At 40.6% G+C, this 21,722-nt stretch overlaps 1 protein-coding gene across 1 annotated transcript in view; it reads left to right on the top strand.

Moving 5' to 3' along the window:
* Positions 1-21,722, top strand: part of bckdhb (branched chain keto acid dehydrogenase E1 subunit beta) — a 264,765-nt gene that overhangs the window by 170,388 nt on the left and 72,655 nt on the right. The window contains exon 9 of the mRNA XM_080192796.1: positions 5,006-5,092. Within this exon, the coding sequence (XP_080048922.1) occupies positions 5,006-5,092 (87 nt within the window). The remainder of the gene's footprint in view (positions 1-5,005; positions 5,093-21,722) is intronic.

Below are 21,722 nucleotides of genomic sequence, written 5' to 3'. Positions count from 1 at the left end.
TTGTTTAGCCAACCAACTGTTATTGCCTGGATTATCAAATGAACAATGAGGGAGATATCAAATAAAGGATACATTAATGGAATGGACCAGAAATAATTGGATAGAAATTTCAGGCAAATGAAATGAAACACATACCTGTTATCCCAAGTGCATTATTTTAAGGTTATAGAATTTTACTTTGGGCTTCAGTCATTACTATTTGTGATGTTTGATCCAATTAACCAGAATTCAAATGGGATGTTACATTTTTGATTTGATTTTGATTTGATTTATTTTGATTTATTATTGTCATATGTTAACATAGTGAAAATTATTATTTCTTGCACGCTTTACAGACAAAACATACCATTCATAGAGAAGGAAACGAGAGAGTGCAGAATATAGTGTTACAGTCATAGCTAGGTGTAGAGAAAGATCAACTTAATGCAATGTAAATGTGGCAGCTACCAGCTGAAATAGTTAGCTTAAAACAAGATTGACAAAGATGAAACATGTTTTTAAATAAGTAGTTAATTGTTTCCTTTTAATTTCCCACTCAAGTTAGATGATGCTGACTTCATTTTTTCTATTTAAAAACCATTGCAGACACAGAGGTCCACATCTGTTTGTATTTAGGATTTTTATAATCCTCGAGGAAAGATGATGACCAACCAGCACACATACTTAATTTGTTTAGTAGTACAGAACTTAATATTGCTGAGAGGAGCAACATACTATCAAAACTTTTTGTCTCGCAACTATCAGGACAACTTGCAAGAATTTTCCAGCAGTCACAGGGGAACAACAATTTATACTGCATGAGAAGAGAGTACTGAATTATTGACCCATGAATTCTGCTTGGTAGAGGTGTTGGCATGGAAAATACTGCATGGAACAGTTAATTGCCCAGATTCTCATGTAATATCAATTATTCTTTCCCCCATAACTGTTAGAAATTTCTTTCCTGATGAGTACAAGATGAAAAGTTTTGACAGCGTATCTCTTTTTTTGCATCAATGCTCAAATACTTATTAATTGTCAGTGAGACCACTGAGTTCAGAATATATCTTCTTTAGGATCAATAACTTTAAAAAAGATCCTTTACATGAATATCAAACAAACTTTTCTATGCACTTTTTCTCGCAGGTGAACTTATAAGAGGAGACAGTATTCAGTGGAAATTAGATCCCTAGGCTGAGTGCAGCATGTGGTTTTTTTTTTTATTCATTCATGGGACTTGGGCATCGCTGGCTGGCCAGCATTTATTGCCCATCCTAAGTTTTTCTTGTTCAGGGGGCAACTAAGAATCAACCACATTGCTGAGGATCTGAGGTTACCCATAAATCAGACCAGGTAAGATGGCAGATGTCTTTCTGTAAAGGACATTAGTGAATCCAGATGGGTTTATCTGACAATTGACAATGCTTTCATAGTCATCAATAGATTCTTAATTCCATATATCTTTTATTGAATTCAAATTTGACCATCTGCTATGGCAAGACTTGAACCCAGGTCCCTGGGACATTAGCTGAGTTTCTGGGTTAATTGTCTAGTGATAATACCACTAGGCCATCGCCTGATAAAGATAAACATAAGATTGTGTGTGTTTGAACAAGAAACGTGAAATAAGCACCTGATAAAGAGATGCTGTTTGTGTAAGTAAGTATAAATACTATAGGAGCAAGACTGGTCTACGGGAATGCATTGTGTCTCCCTTCGATCTCTTAATAGGCTTAGTGAAATTGATAATTCTTTGGTTAAAAAGCCATAAATCAAACCACAATAAAGTTAAGGGGAAAATATAATAGTGTTCCCTCTGGTAGCTGCTTTCAATAAAGGCACTGAATGAACTGGTACATGGGAAAAGTAGAAAAAAGATTTTGAATGTGGTACTTCACTGAAATTATCTGACACTCAACATAAATCGTATATTCATACAAAATGTTCTATGCAGTTTTTAGCATCCTGCCAAAGAGGAATAAAGATTAGTAGACTAATTTCCTGAAGAGTGACCCATTGGAGATGGACGCTGTTCTAGAACCCCTTATGTTAACTACAATCACTCTGCTACCAGATCAGTAATGACTCCCATGCACATACCTCTTCTGTTGGCTAAAATTCTGTATAAAATAGATATTACTGAGAACTCTCGCTTACATACATTCATTGATATTGAAAAGGGAAAATATTGATCTCTAATTACAATACTGGAAATGTATTGATGGTTGTGGTCCTGTGTGGATAATGGATTCTTGCATGATTGTGTTAGCATTGTTGCTCTTTACTGTGTATATGAGCAGTATGGATGGAAGTTCTGTATGAATTGACTGTAAGTTCACAGATGACACAAACATTTGTGCTGATGTTAGAACATTGGATGAGATAACAATCAGATAATCAGAATAAGACCTAGATGTGATGATGGAATGGGCCCGTGTCTCTATGAAAAAGTGGAAATCTATGGCCATTGTGGTGCTCAACATGGACTTGACTTGGGTTCAGCTTTCCTAATTAGTAGTTTACATTAAAACTGTTGAAGCAGGGCTGGCTGCATAGGTTAACAAAGTCTGTTTTTCATGAATTTTCTGGGATGGGATCACAGAAACAGACCAGTACGCCATGTAACAATACACTCCACTTTAACAAAGGAGTTAATGTGCACCAGTGAAGTTAATGTGTGTTAAGTATTACTGATGCATCAACTGCACTACTGGAATAAATGATGAAATAAGTTGTTCACTCCAAGTACTGAGACTGGAAATACTTACTTTATCCTGGATTTAAAAGTTTGTACATTTGGAATTTGTCTGATCTCTGTGCTGAAGGTTCCACAGGGTAATAAAGGATTACTTATTTAGTCTCACTTGCATATACTGAGGAAAAATTGCCTCTACTGAAGTATCTGGTGCATATATGAGTATTTGATGTCCTACGTTTTATTTATATACTTTGGACAAAGTGGTTTGTCATATTTCACTCCCAGATGGCTTAATGAGAATTTAGTCCCTGTGGTTTAGGATAGGCCAGATTCAGTTTCGAATTTGTAGTTTGTTTTGCAGGAACTGAATGTATTACATACAGACATTAATGGAGATGTTGAATATACATCAATAATACACAATGGATAATATTGACTCACCATGTCATTCAGCGGTTAGCTGAACCAGACATGCCAGGAAAATATATGGCTCGCAACCACGTTCTTGAGGGCCATTTGGGATGGGTAACAACCTTGCCAGCAATATTCACATCCCATGAAAGAATTAAAAAGAAATACTAGTTCAATCCCTGGTCTTTGATGTTAGCTGTTCTCCAGCAGGAACAGTGCATCATTGTACCAATTAAGTCTTTTTAATTAGAGTGAGAAAACTATGCACGATTAGTAATCATGATACCAATTTACAGTGACAATTGAATTTCAAGTAAAATCCCAATTGGGCTCAGCTGTGATGCCTATCACATTTGAATTGCCTCCCAACGGTTGCTGCATATAAAAAATGGCCACTTGGCAAGGCGTTGGAGAATGCCTAGTTCCTATGGAAACATAACTGAATAATGACACAACACTTTCGGGAGAGAAAGGGGGAAATTGGTGGGGAAGAAGTGTTTCTGGCATTTCAGGTTTCAAGTATGAAAGTTAACATTAAAATGGCAAAAATATTAAATGGTAACTGAAATAAAAGTATTTCATTTACCTTTCTCACTGAATCTCTCAGCCTTGTACTTTTCTTTCACCTTCTCTGATTTTCTGTTTGCCCACCATCTCCCCAAAGAGAGCAACTCGCAAAACAAAAATCTTGATATGTACGCACTAGCAAGGTCAACATTTATTGCCCGTCACTAGTTATTTTGAGAAGTAGTGATAGCGACTACCTTGAACTGTTGAAATCCGTGTGATGAAGGTAATAAATACCACAGTGCTGTTAAGTAGAGAGTTCCAGAATTTTGACTCAGTAACAATGAAGGAAAGTGTTATATGTGCAAGTCTGGGTGTGGTGTGCTTTACGGGGGGAGCCTTGAATTGATTGTCTTCAACATTCAATCCCTCCACCACTGACACTGAATGGCATCAGGGTGTACCACGTATAAGATGCACTGCAGCAACCCAACAAGGCTCTTTCGATACCACCTTCTAAACCCTCCATGATCTTTACCGCCTTGAAGGATAACGGCAGCAGACACATGGGAACATCACCATCTGCGAGTTCCCCTCCAAGCCACTCACCATCCTGACTTGGAATCACCATTCTTTCACTGTTGTTGGGTCAAGATCCTGGAACTCCCACAGCAATTTGGGTGTACTTGCACCACGTAGACTACAGTAGTTGTGGAAGGCAGCTTGCCACTAGCTTCTCGAGGACAATTAGGGGTGGGCAACATGTGCTGGCCTTGCCCGTGATGCCCACAGAAGAAAAAGTAACAGTCTGGACAACTATTCTGCAGTCTTAATTCTTGCACGTGTTATAGCATTACTTAGGAATTCTGTGTGTTTTATGTCTACTCCTGTCTACATGGAAGTTAAGGATATATAATTTTAAATTTTATTTTTAACAGGGCATATGGCATTTGATATTCTGAAATATACAATAACCTGTGTGCATGTTTCATCCTTAACTTATATGTCTACATATAAAAGTGAATATTTTAAATATACTGATTAAAACTTAGAGTTGGTTGTTAAGGGTAGTGCCAAATATAAAAAGTAAACATCAGCCTTTAAAATTACATATTGGCACTGCATTATCTGTAGAGTTGTCAAAACGTAGTGGAAGTAAAATAATAATTAAGCCACTATTATTGTGTGTAAGAGTCATGGCAAGTTATGAGAATTTAGTTGCTGAACATTAACTTCCCAATGCAATACCATTAAACATTCTTTACATGGGAAAAGTTGTTTACAATTGTCCCTAGAGCTGCACCTCCATAAACATCATTTTTGGGAAATGGATCTGTAACATGTTCCATCATTACATTCAACGCTTTGCATTTATATAATAAATGAAATATTTTTCTGTTTCTATTTTAGTCTGTTGTGAAAACTGGGCGGTTGCTGATTAGCCATGAAGCTCCAATAACAGGAGGATTTGCTGCAGAGATCAGTTCCACAGTTCAGGTATGTGAATGAGTACCTGTAGTTGCACAACAAATGATTGAAAATGTTTCATTTCATTGATTTGGAGCATGCCACTGCACAACACAATTTGGAAACAATTAGGTTTTATTCTGTGTATAAAAATGTTGTGATATAATGATTTAATATCCATTTTTTGTTTTTGAAAAAGTTGGAAATATGTTATTTTCCCATATAACACCTCAGTAAGAGATGCCTTGAAGGGAAACAGAAGTGGTCAAACCAGCAAGGTTTGGTGCATCTCACGTTTTGTGACCTATTGTAAGTGGAAACATCACTTTTCCAGAGTTTTGAGATAGCACAGCGGGGTATATTCATCACTCAAGTTATGTTTTCAACTTGCCTAAATGATTGGCACAACATGTTCCTCCCGTTTCCTAATTCCCCAGAGCACGCATCAATGTTAGCGACAATCTTCAGCCAGAAGCCCATAGTGAATGATCCGCCTCGGCCTCCTCTAGAGTCCCCAACATTACACATAGCAGTCTCCAGTCAATTCGTTTCACTCCACATGATATCAAGAAACAGCAGAAAGCACTGGATACTGCTAAGTGTAGAGGTTAGGAGCAGGATTAGACCGTTCAGCCCTTCAAACTTGCTGCACCATTCAGTATGATCGTGGCTGATCAGCCAAATCAGTAGCCTGATCTGCCTTCCTTCTACTATGAGATTCCCCCCCATTCTTCTGAACTCCAGTGAATTCAAACCTAACTGATTAAACCTCTCCTCATATGTCAGTCCCACCATTCTAGGAATTGGTCTGGCAATGATGTTTGTGCTTGCCGTGCCCAACACTGTTTTAATACAGCTGCAACACTGGAATCTACTGGCCTTGTGGAAAACTGCCGAAGAATGTCCTGTACACAAAATACAAGGCAAATCCAACCCAGCCAATAACTGTCCGTCAGTCTACTCTTAATCATCTTGTTAAATGATGGAAGGGGTCATCAACAACACGATCCAAAGTGGGACTTGCTTAGTAATCATCTGCTCACTGGTGCTCAGTTTGAGTTCCACTAGGATCAGTCAGCTCCTGATCTCGTTACAGTCTTGTTTCAACATGGACTAAAGAGCTGAACTTCAGAGGTGAGGTGAAAGTGACTGCCTTTGACATCAAAGCAAAGTTTGACCAAGTGTGGCATCAAGGAGCCATGGCAAGACTGGAGCCAATGGGAATCGAGGGGGGAAAGTTTTCCATGGATTGGAGCGGTACCTGGCACAAAGAAGGATAGTTCTAGTTGTGGCAATCAGTCATCTCAGCTCCAGGACATCTCTGCAGGAATTCGTCAAGGTACTGCCCATGAAAACCATCTTCAGTACTTCATCAATGACCTTCCTTCCATCATAAGGTCATTATGGAGCTGTCCTCTGTAGATTGCACATTGTTCAGCAACATTGACAATCATTCATATACTGTTGCAGTCCATGTCCAAATGCAGCAAGAGCTGGACATCATCCGGTCTTAGGTTGAGAAGTGGCAAGTAACATTCATGCCACACAAGTGCCAGGCAATGACCATCTCTAATAAATGAGGAACTATCCATTGTTCCTTTACGCTCAATGGCATTATCATTACTGAATTCCTGACTATCAACATCCTGGGGGTTACCATGGACCAGAAACCAAACTGGACTAACCACATAAATACTATGGCTACAAAAGTAGGTCAGAGGCCAGGAATCCTGTGGTGAGTAACTTAACTGCCTAGCTCCCGAAAGCCTGTTTTTAAAGTTTGTTTATTAGTGTCACAAATAGGCTTACATTAACACAACAATGAAGCTACTGTGAAAATCCCCTAGTCACCACACTCCGGTGCCTGTTCGGGTACACTGAGGGAGAATGTAGCATGGCCAGTGCACCTAACCAGCATGTCTTTCAGATTGTGGGAGGAAACTGGAGCACCAAAGGAAATCCATGCACACATGGGGAGAACATGCAAACTCATTACGAATAGTGACCCAAGCCGGGAATTGAACCTGGGTCCTTGGCACTGTGAGGCAGCAGTGTCCACCATCTACAAGGCATGAGTCACGAATGTGATGGAATACTTGTCTGGATGAGTGCAGCTTGAACAACACTCAAGAAGCTTGACACCATCCAGAACAAATCAGCTCACTTGAATGGCACCCCATCCACAAACATTCACTCGCCCCATCACTGATGCACAGCGGCAGCAGTATATACCATCTACAAGGTTCACTGCTGGAGCTCGCCAAGACTCTTGAGACAGCATCTTCCAAACTCAACTGCTGCCATCTAGAAGGATAAAGGCAGTAGACACATTGGAGAATAATCAAGAAATCTGCATGGAACAGGAGGTGTGCAACTCTTTCTAAAGCTTCCATGGATGCTGTTCTGACCAAGCTACTTATAATTGGAAAAAGACAAGAAATAAGACTCTCTCCTTGAAGGAATGGTATCTGAAAGAGACAACTTGATCCTATGGTGACATTGGAGATTTATTGTTTTGGTAATGGAATTTGCCCCTGTGAAACCATTTTTATGTTCCTCTGGTCATGGCAGATTTGAATTTTTAACATTTCAACAAGTCCCAAATTGACATTTAATTTTCTTGAACTTATTTTCCAGCTTATCATTCTTACTTTTCTTCCATGTCTTATTGTTCTAGTGGTGTTGATTCAGTCAGCAAATCACTTTCTGGCAAGTGGTCAAGTGGTAGGTTCCCTGTTTGTTCCACAATGTGGACAACCTATTGGAACATAGTACAGGCTCTGGTTCAGTTGTGAAGTTCCCCTACAAAGGCGATCCGTACGATTGCAGTTCTGGTAAGGACAGGACCACTGTAGCAAGCAGATATTGGGAGTAGGATTCTTCGGTCAATATTTTTGTACTGTGGCAAGCTGTATCAGCCAATGGTTTCTATTGTGTTCCATCTGAAATCTGCTAACTCACAGCAGAAATCAAAACCGGCAGTTCCATATTCTATAAGGCTTAAAAATTGAGATATCCCAGTTATTTATATCCAATTTGCCTGGTGGGAAACCAGTGTATCCAAGTAAGGCATTGTATTTTGCACTTAACCAATTTTAATCTTCATAAAATCGGCACCCAACCAGACCCTAATGGTGGACTGGGTGAAAACCGCCTTGTTAATCTCAGGACTGTAGGTATTGTTGTTCAATGGTACATGACTTTTGTTGGTGCTCTTTCATTTGAGTATATGAAGAAAACACTCCTGGAAAACAACCGGAAACTTAAAAAGTCGTGTGCATGAACATCCTGCATCAGACCTCACAGCCAGGCCCTCAGCCATTGACAGTCAAATTCTTCTGCTGTGTTTTTGCCAGCAACATTCTTCGTTACAAAAGGCTATGATTATGGTGTACATCTAATCCATACCTATAGTGATCTTACTGACAATTATGTATTTTCATTTTTCTAACTGCTCTTCTGGAAACCATCATATTGATTCTGTGTAATGTTATTTAGCAATTAACCATCTGGACCTTTGTGGGAGATTTCAGCACCAGAAAATACTGCAGCAAATTGTTTAGCGCATTTTCAAAGTACCATGAATTGAGTCAGGGGCTTTTGGTTCCCTGTGCTCTTGTGATTTGGAACATCAGAATTTTTCAGGGAGTTCGTCAGATGTGACCCAGAGCAGTTGTGGAATATTGAGCACTGACCCCATGCATAATCTGACATTGATATTTATATTTCTCATAGTGGTTGGGTTCATCAGGCTCACTGGGTGAAGCGGTTGCAGGTTAAGGAGGATTGCTTTCCATTACCACTTAAGTATGTTTTAATGGATGATGTTTCCAACAATGGTTAGCTTCATTTGTGGAAACAACCTTGTGCTGAATTGTACCATCCTTCAGGCCAAAGAAGATAGCATTCGTCAATGCACTTATATGTTAGAACATAGAACATAGAACATAGAACATTACAGCGCAGAACAGGCCCTTCGGCCCACGATGTTGCGCCGACCAGTTACAAAAACAATGACCCACTAGCCTATACCAATCCCTTTTCGTCCATAAACCTATCCAGAGATCTCTTAAACGCCCCCAAACTAGACGCATTTACAACTGCAGCAGGCAGGGCATTCCAATCCCTCACCACCCGCTGGGTAAAGAACCTACCCCTGACATCCGTCCTGTAGCTACCCCCCCTTAATTTAAAGCCATGCCCCCTCGTGCTAGCTTTCTCCATCCGAGGAAAAAGGCTATCACTATCCACCCTATCTAAACCTCTAATCATCTTATATGTTTCAATAAGATCCCCTCTTAGCCGCCTTCTTTCCAACGAAAACAACCCTAGATCCCTCAGTCTCTCCTCATAGGACCTCCCCACCATACCAGGCAACATCCTAGTAAACCTCCTCTGCACCCTCTCCAACGCCTCCACATCCTTCTTGTAATGCGGGGACCAGAACTGCACACAGTACTCCAAGTGCGGCCGCACTAGAGTAGTGTACAGTTGCAACATTACACTGCGACTCCTAAATTCAATCCCCCTACCAATAAACGCCAAGACACCGTACGCCTTCTTGACAACCTTATCTACTTGATTCCCAACTTTCAGGGATCTATGTACACACACACCTAGATCCCTCTGTTCATCCACACTATTCAAAGTCCTCCCGTTAGCCCTATACTCGACACATCTGTTGCTCCTACCAAAGTGAATTACCTCACACTTCTCCGCATTAAATTCCATCCGCCACCTCTCGGCCCAGCTCTGCAACCTATCTAAGTCTCCCTGCAGACTATGACACCCTTCCTCACAATCTACCACACCTCCAACTTTGGTGTCATCAGCAAATTTACTAATCCACCCAACTATACCCTCATCCAGATCATTAATAAAAATTACAAACAACAGTGGCCCCAAAACAGATCCCTGAGGCACACCACTCGTAACTGCACTCCATGATGAATATTTACCATCCACCACCACCCTCTGTCTCCTATCTGATAGCCAATTCCTGATCCAACTTCCTAGATTACCCACAATCCCATACATCTGCATTTTCTGCAGAAGCCTACCATGGTGAACCTTATCGAACGCCTTACTAAAATCCATGTATACCACGTCAACTGCCTTACCCCTATCCACCTCTTTGGTCACCTTCTCAAAAAACTCAATAAGGTTAGTAAGGCACGACCTACCTGCTACAAAACCATGCTGACTATTTCTAATCAATTCATTACACTCCAAATAACTATAAATCCTATCCCTAATAATTTTTTCTAAAACCTTGCCCACAACAGAAGTAAGACTCACCGGTCTATAATTCCCGGCAAAGTCTCTGTTCCCCTTCTTAAACAATGGGACAACATTCGCTATCCTCCAATCCTCCGGGACTACACCAGAGACCAATGACGACCTGAAGATCTGAGCCAGAGGCTCTGCAATCACCTCTCTAGCCTCCCAGAGAATCCTAGGGTAGATCCCATCCGGACCAGGGGACTTATCTATTTTCAGCCCCTCAAGAATTTCCAGCACATCCTCTTTATCAACCGTAATACTGTCTATTTTACACCCCTGCAACCCAATGTCCTCCTCAGCTATATTCATGTCCCCCTGCGTGAACACCGAAGAGAAATATTGGTTCAATACTTCTCCAATCTCCTCCGGTTCCACACACAACTTCCCCCTGCTGTCTGTAACTGGCCCTAATCTTGCCCTGACCAACCTTCTGTTCTTGACATACTTATAGAACGCCTTAGGATTCTCCTTAATCCTATCAGCCAAAGTCTTCTCATGTCCTCTTTTAGCCCTTCTCAACTCACTCTTCAACTCCCTCCTAGCCAATCTAAAGCTTTCTAGTGCACTATCTGAGCCCTCCAATCTCATCCGAACATAAGCCTCCTTTTTCTTTTTAACCATCGACTCAACTCTTTTAGTGCACCACGGTTCCCTAGATCTACCAAATCCACCATGCCTGACAGGGACATACCTATCAAGGACTCGCAGTAGCTGCTCCTTGAAAAAACTCCACATTTCAGACGTTCCCAGTCCCTGTAATCCCCTAATCCAATCCATGCGTCCTAATTCACTCCTGATAGCCTCATAATCGCCCTTACCCCAGCTAAAATTGCTGACCCGAGGTTCATGCCTATCTCTTCCCATCACTAAGGTGAACGTAACCGAATTGTGGTCACTATCACCAAAATGCACACCAACTTCCAAGTCTAGCACCTGGTCTGGCTCATTTCCCAGCACCAAATCCAATATAGCCTCACCTCTAGTTGGCCTGTCTACATACTGAGACAAAAAACCTTCCTGCACGCTTTGTACAAACACTGACCCCTCTAGCGAGCTAGAACTATAGCAACTCCAATCAATATTCGTAAAGTTAAAGTCCCCCATAACAATTACCCTATTACTTTCACTCCTATCCAGGATTGTCTCCGCAATCCTTTCCTCAACCTCTCTAGAACTTTTAGGAGGTCTATAAAAGACTCCCAACAGGGTGACCTCTCCTCTCCTATTTCTAATCTCCGCCCATACTACCTCAACTGACAAGTCCTCATCAAACTTTCTCTCCGACACTGTGATACAGTCCTTGACTAGCAATGCTACCCCACCCCCCCTTCTACCTTCTTCTCTACTCCGACTAAAGCATTTGTACCCCGGAACCTGCAACATCCATTCCTGACCCTGCTCTATCCATGTCTCAGAAATGGCCACAACATCAAAGTCCCAGGTACTGATCCACGCTGCAAGTTCATCCACTTTATTGCGAATACTCCTCGCATTAAAGTACACGCATTTCAAACCCTGCTCCGCCCCACCCCCACTATGCCGTGCCCTGCATTCCCCAACTATGCCCCCCTCACTTTCACCCCCTTTCCTCACTATCCCTCCCCCCCTCCGAATCAGTTTAAACCTTCCTGCATCGCTTTTGCAAATTTACCCCCCAGGATATTGATTCCCCTCTGGTTCAGGTGTAGACCATCCCTCTTATAGAGGTCCCACCTTCCCCAGAATGAGCCCCAATTGCTCAAGTACCTGAACCCCTCCCTCCTGCACCATCCCCTCAGCCACGAGTTCAAACTTTCCCTCTCCCTATTCCTCTCTAAACTATCCCGTGGCACAGGCAAGAGTCCAGATATAACTACTCTTTCTGACTTCGCCTTGAGTTTCCACCCCAACTCCATAAATCTTTGCTTAATATCCCCTTCCCTTAATCTCCCTATGTCATGTGTCCCCACATGAACTATAACTTGGGGTTGATCTCCCTCTCCCCTAAGAGTCCTGAATACTCTGTCCGAAACATCCTGGACCCCAGCCCCTGGTAGGCAACACACCAGCCCAGAGTCCCTACCCTTACCTCCAACTCTCCTATCCGTCCCCATAACTGTGGAGTCCCCAATCACGAGGCCCAATCTCTTACCCCTAACCACCTGAGGCTTGCCAATAGGCTCACCCCCAGAGACCTGCTCCCTTTGGCTATCCCCAGTTGATTTCTCCTCAACTGTAGCCTCCAGGACCGAGAACCTATTTTGGAGGGGAACAGCCCCAGGGGATTGTCCCCCCAACTGCTTTTTGCCCCTCTTCCTGGCAGTGACCCAAGACTTATTCCTAGGAGTGACTATCTCCTTATAACTCCTTTCTATGTCCGCCTCCACTTCCCGAATTATACGGAGCTCCTCTAATTCCCCTTCCAGCTCCTTTACACAGGAGATGTTCATTTATAACATTTCCAATTGTTTACAAATTTAGTTTAATATTCAGCGTTAAAAGGTATTTTAAAATTATTTTGTTTTACATATTTAAAAAATTGCCAGTTTTTAGTAAATACAAAGTCATGGTTGATGTATTGTAGTTAAATTGTCTTAGAGGGGAGTTGTTATGGGGAAGTAGGATTTGTTAATGACCAGTTGTAATGGAAATACTTCTTATCAGAATCACTTTAATTGGCTTTCTGAAACTATAACTTATATTTTTACTTTTCTGTTTACCTGTTAAGGTTGAAAATGAACAAATAAAATTGAAGTCCTTGGATAGCTTGATGCTGTAAACATCATTTGAAAATTTTTAACTTCTGATTTGTGCCTCAGGAAGATCTGTGATGTAGTTCTAATAGATGACAATATAGCTGTTCCACTTGAGGAAAAATGTGCTGCATCTAGAGTTTATATTTCTTGTTTATATTTCTTGTGCTCACTTCTGACATTGAGGTTTTTTTGGCCTGTGGTGGCCCTGCAATGTTGGAAAGCATTCCTCAAGTTGGTTGCTTGTCATTGCAATTTTATTCTTTCCATGTGTAATACAATTAAATCTAGAGGTCTCATTGAAATAAATGCCAAGCTACCCTTCTGCTGCTTACCACAAACTCTTGTGAATATGGAAAAAACATGCCAGTCTGTTGAGGAAAATAATTACTCTACAAAATGAAAGTGTAAAAGGAACCCACATTTTAAAACTTTTTCATTTGTTGAAAATTCTGTAGAAAACCTAGGGTTACTTGCTTCCTGGATTTGTAATGAAACCCAATTATTGTATCCTAACATATAAAGTTAGTAGGTTTTACTGAGTGCCTGGATTTGGAATACAGTTCACCCTATGCATGTGATCACTTTTAATTCCCAAAAGTATAAATTGTATTATTTGCAAAGTTATGTTTTGTTTCCATGCACTCGCATTTTCATTTTAAGAAAAAATTGCTTTGCAAACTCTAAAGATAGTTTAGTTTCCAAAATCATCACATATTTTCCATCTGACAAAGATGCACATTTAGGGCCTAAGGCTTTGATAACTTAATATTGGACTCTGCATGCTAAAGCTTGGGGTATGAAGTTAACTGCAAGTGAAAGAGTTGAATTTGATGTTTATTTAGTGAGTGTGCTGGCTTGCCACCTTTCTGCTAAGTCCAAAACAAGACAGAGGAGGATTGTGACAGAGAAGGAGGTGGAACTGTGGCTTGAATTTTGTTTGCTTTGGTGCAGATAAAAATTCATTCAGATCATTAATAATTTAATGTTTCCTCTTGTAAAGCAGAGAAATAAGTTGAAAAAATGTACTTTACAAATTTACCTTTTCAATATTTTTACCTTTTGATGTATGTGCCCTGAGGAAGTAAGAGATTTGCCAGGGAACTAGGTCAATAATAGAACTTGGGTCTGAAAATTTGCCCTTTATGCTACTCCCCTCCCCATGTTAAGGGTTCAGTTTTAGCCTAAACTGATTGGATAAGTGTATTCTTATTTTGATGATTGTAAAGGCTTTTATGTAAATTAATTTTGGTAGTCTAAATCCAGTCACTAAAAATGGAGAGTCGCCAACACAGAGCTATTTATTAAACACTACACTGATGGTCATATCGGTGGATAATGTGCAAAATGGAAACTTTGAATCAGAACATATTCTGATATTTCTGCCGTCCAGTTTTCCCCTTCCCTGAAAATTGATTCCAGCTTTACAGTACTCTATCTAAGTAGCTATTCTTCATGCATAAAGCCATGTAATTCTGGAGCCACAAGAGCCCTGCCCATCACCCTCAATTAGATAAAGAACTTGTTTCATGCCAATGACGAGGGCACCCCTGTGAAAATCCTAGTGAGTTACTGTTTCTCCCCAGACTGCATTTTGGATCCAGAAACAGTCCTGATTTCTATTTTTCCTTCCCAAAAAGAAAAATCGATTTCAAGGTGTCTCTGATTCATTTGTCAAGCAAGAAAAAAAGGCAATATTTCAAATGTGATTTTTTTAAATCAAAATTTTGAGTACTAAAATTCTAACAAATGTTTTGCTGCTGTTATAGTGGCCAGCCAGTTATGAATCTGTAACATTTTTAGTCATCATTTGGGGGAAAAATTGTGAGGATCAGCTGGTCTTCCTCAGGACAAGAGAAAGTTCCTTAGACACAGTTTTCTACTCCAATATAAGAAATTAAAAGTCAGATGGAACACAATTTTAAGGCTAAGTTTTTTGTGTTCCTGCGCTTTTAGTATGATTGATATTGTAACTGCAGCAGGATATTAGGATTGCAGTTGTTTAAATAGTATTAAGTGTTCTTAGGGAGGGGCAATTATTCCAAAAGGTTGTCGTTTGTGAATAGTAGAAGCATGGGGGATGTAGTGGTTGAGGAAGTGTTTTGCCTTCAATTTTATCTTCAAGTATGCTGAAGGATTGAAAGAACTTTCATCCAAACATTTGAAAACAAAATTGCAGGGAGTCATGGTGGACAACATACTGGAGCTCTAGTCTGGAGCAGAACCCACAGTTCAAATTGTAAAGTGTTATAAAGTAGTTCCAGCACTGTCTTGACTCAATGACTGAGCATCCACAGCCCACTGGGGTAAAGAATTCCAAAGATTCACAACCCTCTGACTGAAAAAACTTCTTTTTGTTTAATGGTCCACTTCTAATGCTTGAGAGAACCCCTGGTTCTAGACTCTGCAGTAAGAAGTCTCTCAAAAAAACCTCTCAAGCTTTTGGAACACTGTTCCTTTGTCAGGCGAGTGGAGAGTTCTGATCAGAAACAGGGCATATAAAGACACACACACACTCCACTCACCTGACTAAGGAACAGCGTTCCGAAAGCTTGTGGCGTTTACTATCAAATAAACCTGTTGACTTTAACCTGGTGTTGTGAGACTGCTTACTGTGTTTACCCCAGTCCAATGCTGGCATCTCCACATCTAGACTCTGCAGCCAGGGCAAACAACCTCTCAGCATTTATCCTGTCAAACCCCCTCAGAATTTTATGTTTCAAACATTTCACCTCTCATTCTTTTAAATTCCCAAGACTATAGGCCCATTTTATTCAATTTCTCCTCACAGGACAGTTGCCTCATGTCGTGTATCTTCGTTAGGATAAATATATCCATATGTTTGTTAGAAGAACTAAATTGTACACAATATGGAAGGCAAATCCGGTGAGAATTGCAGCAAAACTTCCTTACCCTTATAATCCAACCCCATTGCAATGAAGGCTAACATACTAGATGCCTTTGACTGTTTGCTGTACCTATATATTAGCCTTCTGTGATTTATGTACAAGGACCCCCTGGGGTTACGGGAATAGGGCTTGGGTGGGATTGTGGTCCATGCAGGCTCGATGGGCTGGATGGCCTCCTTCTGTACTGAAGGGATTCTATGAAAACAATGCATGATCCATGAGTCATGCATCCAGATTTACCCTGTTAATTCCAATCATTATAAGTTGAGGAGGAAAGGGTCTAAAGCCAGCCTATACCTTGAAACAGATTTATTTCCTAGACAACAAAGTTAAAGTCACGGACTCACCCAGTTCCTCCCAGATACCCAGAGTGAACTGGTTTACAATGAATGTTCCCCAATTGAGGATAGCAGCACAGATTCAACATGAACGCCAGGGGGTGAGGAATAATACTGACATGGACATACGGAAAAGGCTAGGATTGTCCTCCTTAGAGCAGACGATGCTAAGAGAACATTTGAGAGAGGCATTTGTGATTGCGAAATGGTTAAAGACACCAGTGAGAAACTGTTTACAGTTGCAGAAGGGGAAATAACCAATAACTTTAAGATGATTGGCAAAACCGTTTTCATCCCATGGATGTTTAAGATTTGAAATGATCGGCGTGGTGGCACAGTGGTTAGCACTGCTACCTCACAGCGCTAGGGACCTGGCTTCAATTCCAACCTTGGATTACTGTGCGGAGTCTGCATATTCTCCATGTGTCCAAGTGTGTTTCCTCCCACAGTCCAAAGATGTGTGGGTTAAGTTGGTTGGTGTCGGGGGATTAGCAGTGTAAATACCCGGGGTTACAGGGATAGGGGCTGGGTGGAACTGTTGTCGGTTTATGCTCAATGAGCCAAATGGCAGAACTTCTGCACTGTCAGGAGATGTCAGTAGTGAGCATGAGGTAAGTGGAAAGAGTTACTAAGTTAATGAGAGTTAGCAAGTTTTTGTGCCAGTTAGGTTCAAAGCAGCCAATACATTCTTAATGTAAAAATTACATTATCAGGGAAGTAACCCACCCTGATTATATGCTTATAATATGCTATATTACGGGAAACTTTTTTGTTTGTCATGTCTTCTCTTAGCTGTCATTTTTAGGAATACATTAGGAAAGCTAAACAGGGAATGGAATTTTGTGTTTTACTTTCAATTAAATTTTGTTTGTGTCTTAGCCTTTCCAAATCAGTTTCTCTTTCAAGGACAAGACGTTATTTTGTATTCTGTCTCTTGAGACTACATTTGTTTTGATTTCCCTATGAATGTTTTGCAGGGAGTTTAAATGCATGGATTAGAACACCTCTGTAGCCAACATTGACATTAAGTGCTCTCAAATTAAAACATCCATCATACATTGACAGATGCCACCTCTATTGCACCACAATAATCTACTTTAACCTCAGGTTGGACACAATTTTAATTGTTCATCACTATGAGCAATTCATATAAATCAAATTTATCATTTCCCTTATTAATTTTGAAAACATTGCAACCACCACAAAGTTTCCTTTATCTAATATTAAACAAGCTCACTTTGCTTTTAAAATCTAAGGCTATTTCACCCACTGTGGGCCATGACTCTTAACATCTGGATCACATCAATAAGTTCACCTAAATAAAATCCTATGAATTACATAAGAATTGCTTATGATTTTTTTTACAATTGGTAAGGTCTGTAAAATCATAGTTACTTATGATTTACGGAAATGTGCTTTTGAGAAAGGAGATGGTAATACATGTCCCAATTTATATGATTCCTTATATTAAGGGTTGCTGGTTAACTAGGGCAAATTCTTCTTTCAATACCTGGAATTGCTGGAGATTTGTCAGTGTTAAGGGGTTGTGTTCCAAGATTCCTTTCGTATTTTTTTTCTCTGCAGAAAACACAAATCAGTGTCTCTGTTTATACTGTAATATTTGATTAGCTTTATGTTACATGTGACTGTTGCACTGTGGAAAAGTAAAAGGCATTCCTCTGCAATTGCTGCTATACACAGAACAACAGATGACAAAATTTGACTCTGAGATTCAAATTAATCAAAAGTACTGTTCGACATTGTCCTTAATAGTAGCTCTCCATTCCCTTATGCAGGAGGAATTCCAGGGAGTTTAAGCACTTAAAAGACACTTAAAAAGCACTTAAAACTCCAACCTGATTATGTATCTGCCTGCTGTCACCTTTATGATGGTAGACACCATGCCATGCATGTGTCATGCGATGAAAAGGGAGAGTACTTCATTAAACGTGCCTGATATAAGTTCAGCCAATTTTCCAATGGTCAGGCAACCTGGTCGTGAGAGGAAAGTAGGAGCTGTAGGCACCAGTATGTCAATGCATTTCCCATATGCCTTGTGTACCAGAAAAAGTGCTCATCCTCACCCTGTCAAACCCCCAGCAAAGCCTTCCAACTCCCTGCTGCTGATTGCTGCCTATTGATGCCAATCTCTAGCTCCAGCTGCCACGAGAAGTGACCTCCCTCTCCCCACACTTTGCCACCTAATAAACCCTGATCTATAATAAAAACAATAAATGCTGGATAAACTTAGCAGATTTGGCAGCATCAGTGCAGAGAGAAACAGAGTTAATGTTTTGAGTCTGTATCATTTCTTCAGACAGTAGATGACAAACTCTGATCTGTAGTTTGCCCCATAAACATCCACCCCTCCTCCTAATGCCTGCATTCCTTTCCTAACTGCCAGAGATCTCTCACAAGGACACCTTGTGGGATGGCACAGTGGTTAGCATTGCTGCTTTGCAGCGCCTGGATTCGATTCCCAGCTTGGGTCACAGTCGTTTTTGCACATTCTCCCAGTGTCCGTGTGGGTTTCCTCCAAGCAGCAAGCCAAGGACGGACATGTGGGCATGGGAGCAGGGTCGTGTATTAAAATGGTAAGCAACCGGAAGATCAGGCTCCTGATTGTGCACAAACTGAAGGTGATCAGCAAAGCGATCACAGTGATAGAAACCCAACAGAGAAGTAATAACCTCTGATCTTTTGTTTATATCCAGCAAGAAATCTATGTTTGGTCTCTCCGATATAGAGGAGACCACACTGGGAGCAGGAAATCAATACACCAAATTGAAAGAGGTGCAAGTGAAACGCTGCTTAACCTGAAATGAATGTTTTGGACCTTGAATGGTAAGCATAGAAGAGGTAAAAGGACATGTGTTGCACCTTCTACGATTGCATGGGAAGATGCCATGAGTGACAGGAGAGGTGTTGGGTATAATGGAGGAATGAACTAGGTTATCCCGGAGAGAACAGTCTCTGCAGAATTCTGTCAGAGGGAGTGAAGGGAAGATGCTGCCAGACTTGTTGAGATTTTCCAGCATCTTTTTTGGTTTCAGATTCCGACATCCGCAGTAATTTGCTTTTATTTATGATTCTATGATACCTGGCTATGGATTCTGACTGGCTTTTCCTGTCTTGCAGCTGGACAGCCTGACAGTTTGGCCAGTTACCAGGCAGCAAACGTGAGGAAAAGATATATAATAGGGTCCTGCTGTTAAATTTAGCAGAACTTGTGTTCTTGGCCATGTTAGTGTTCATTGCATTTCTCATGTCTCTGCATCACATCCCACCTCTCTGCAATTATGCTTGGCATACCTATGTGCTTTAATCTTTGGTAAGTCTTAACTTATATGATAATATCTCATGCATTTTCTTACATGTGTCTATCATATTGTTGTCATTCAAGTAATAAACGTAATTCTATATCGTATGTGCTTTATTACCACTATAGCTTCATTTAGTTTTAATATTTTGTCTACAAGATTTTATAGTAATTTCAACAGGGAATATATTAATTCCAATTCCTGCTTTACCTCAAAAGGGACTGAAATTATTCAACTTGGAGCATAAAATGAAGGAAAACATTGTAAAAATAATTACCAGCTTACCCTTGGGCCATCCTAGAAATCAGCAATATCCCAGCTTTTGTTTTTTCCATTACCATGAGATCCATCTCTTATTGCCTTGACCTGAGTCTCATTAAACTGATGATTATCCAACTTGGTCCCCAGGATAGTTGACATTATAAATGGATTTCTTTCCTCAGGTAATGTCTTGCCCTCATTCAAAGTTATCATTGTCTCCTCTTCCAAAAACCAATGCTTGACACTTCGCTTAGAAATCACCACCCCATCTCCAGCCATCCTTTCCTTTCCAAGTTCTTTCACAATGTTGCTTCCCATATCTATTACGTATTGTAAACCAGTGCATCTCTGTGTAGGGTTACATGATGACACCATCAGAGGCACTTGGGAAGTTTCCCTTCTCTTCTGTCCTGGATGGTAGGCAAGCAGCATCTCTCTAATAAAGCTCCATGGACTCGTTAAGTAACCCACCAAGTGGCAACCTTATCATTTTTTGTCTTTGTTAAAGTGAATTGACCACTTTAGTAAACAACAGTAAAAGACAAAATAGAAGCATAGAAACTAGAAGCAGGGAGTAGGCCATTTGTCCCTTCGAGCATGTTCCACCATTCATTTTGATCATGGCTGATCATCGAATTCAATATCCTGATCCCTGCTCCCCCCCAATCTCCCTTGATCCTTTTAACCCCAAGAGCTATATCTAATTTCTTCTTGAAATCAGACAACATTTTGACCTCAATTATGTTCTGTGTTAATGAATTCCATATATTCCCCAACCTTTGGGTGAAGAAATTTCTTCTCACCTCAGTTCTAAAGGTTTTACCCCTTATTTTCAAACTATGACCCCTAGTTCTGGACTCCCTACAATTGGGAACATTCTTTCTGAATCTATCCTGTATAACCTTGTTAGAATTTTATAAGTCTCTATGAAGTTCCCTTTCACTCTTTTAAACTCCAGTGACTATAATCCTAACTGAGTCAGTCTCTCCTCATATGACAGACTTGCCATCCCAGGAATCAACCTGGTAAACCTTTGCTGTACTCCCTCTATAGCAAGGACATCCTTCCTCAGATAAGGACACCAAAACTGTGCACAATATTCCAGGTGTGGCCTCACCGATGCCCTATACAGTTGCAGCAAAGCATCCCTACCTCTATACTCAAATCCTCTCGCTATGAAGGCCAACATACAATTTGTGTTCTTTACTGCCTCCTGTAACTGTGTGCTTACTTTCAGCATCTGATGCATGAGGACTCCAAGGTCTCATTGAGTATGCACCTCTCTCAATTTACACCCATTCAGATAATAATCTATCTTTATTATTGCTACCAAAGTGGATAGCGTCACATTTATCCACATTATACTGCCAGACCAATCCACCATCGATTTAAGTGCGGTAATTCTGGCCATTGAAATATGGTAAACCTGGCTGTTGGGAATGGGTTTTAGTCTGATGTCAGGGTATACGTTAATTTAAAAATTGATGAAAATGGACTCTGGACCATTCCTTAATTTATTTTACTCAACCGAGATCTTGAGAGTGCTTGGAGAGCTGGCACCAGGAAAAGAAAAAAAGTTTTTTCAGACAGCATATTGATGGCCATACTAGCAATTAGGTGGGCTCAAAATCTCCTAGCAAATGAGACAATTAAGAAAGTAAGTGTGTAGACTGTGTAAAAACAGGTTTACTGACCAAAGCTGGAGTGTCTTTTTCAATTGCTTGCCTTCACTTGTGGCAGGCTGTAGGGTCAGGTCCTCGAACTGTAATATTTAGTGTATTGTATATTGTCACTAGTGTCATATAGTACCTGAAGAG

The sequence above is a fragment of the Carcharhinus amblyrhynchos genome, chromosome 7 (assembly GCF_965287045.1).
Source record: "Carcharhinus amblyrhynchos chromosome 7, sCarAmb.v2.hapA, whole genome shotgun sequence".
NCBI classification, from domain to species: domain Eukaryota; kingdom Metazoa; phylum Chordata; class Chondrichthyes; order Carcharhiniformes; family Carcharhinidae; genus Carcharhinus; species Carcharhinus amblyrhynchos.
This window is presented reverse-complemented; position numbering and strand designations above follow the sequence as displayed.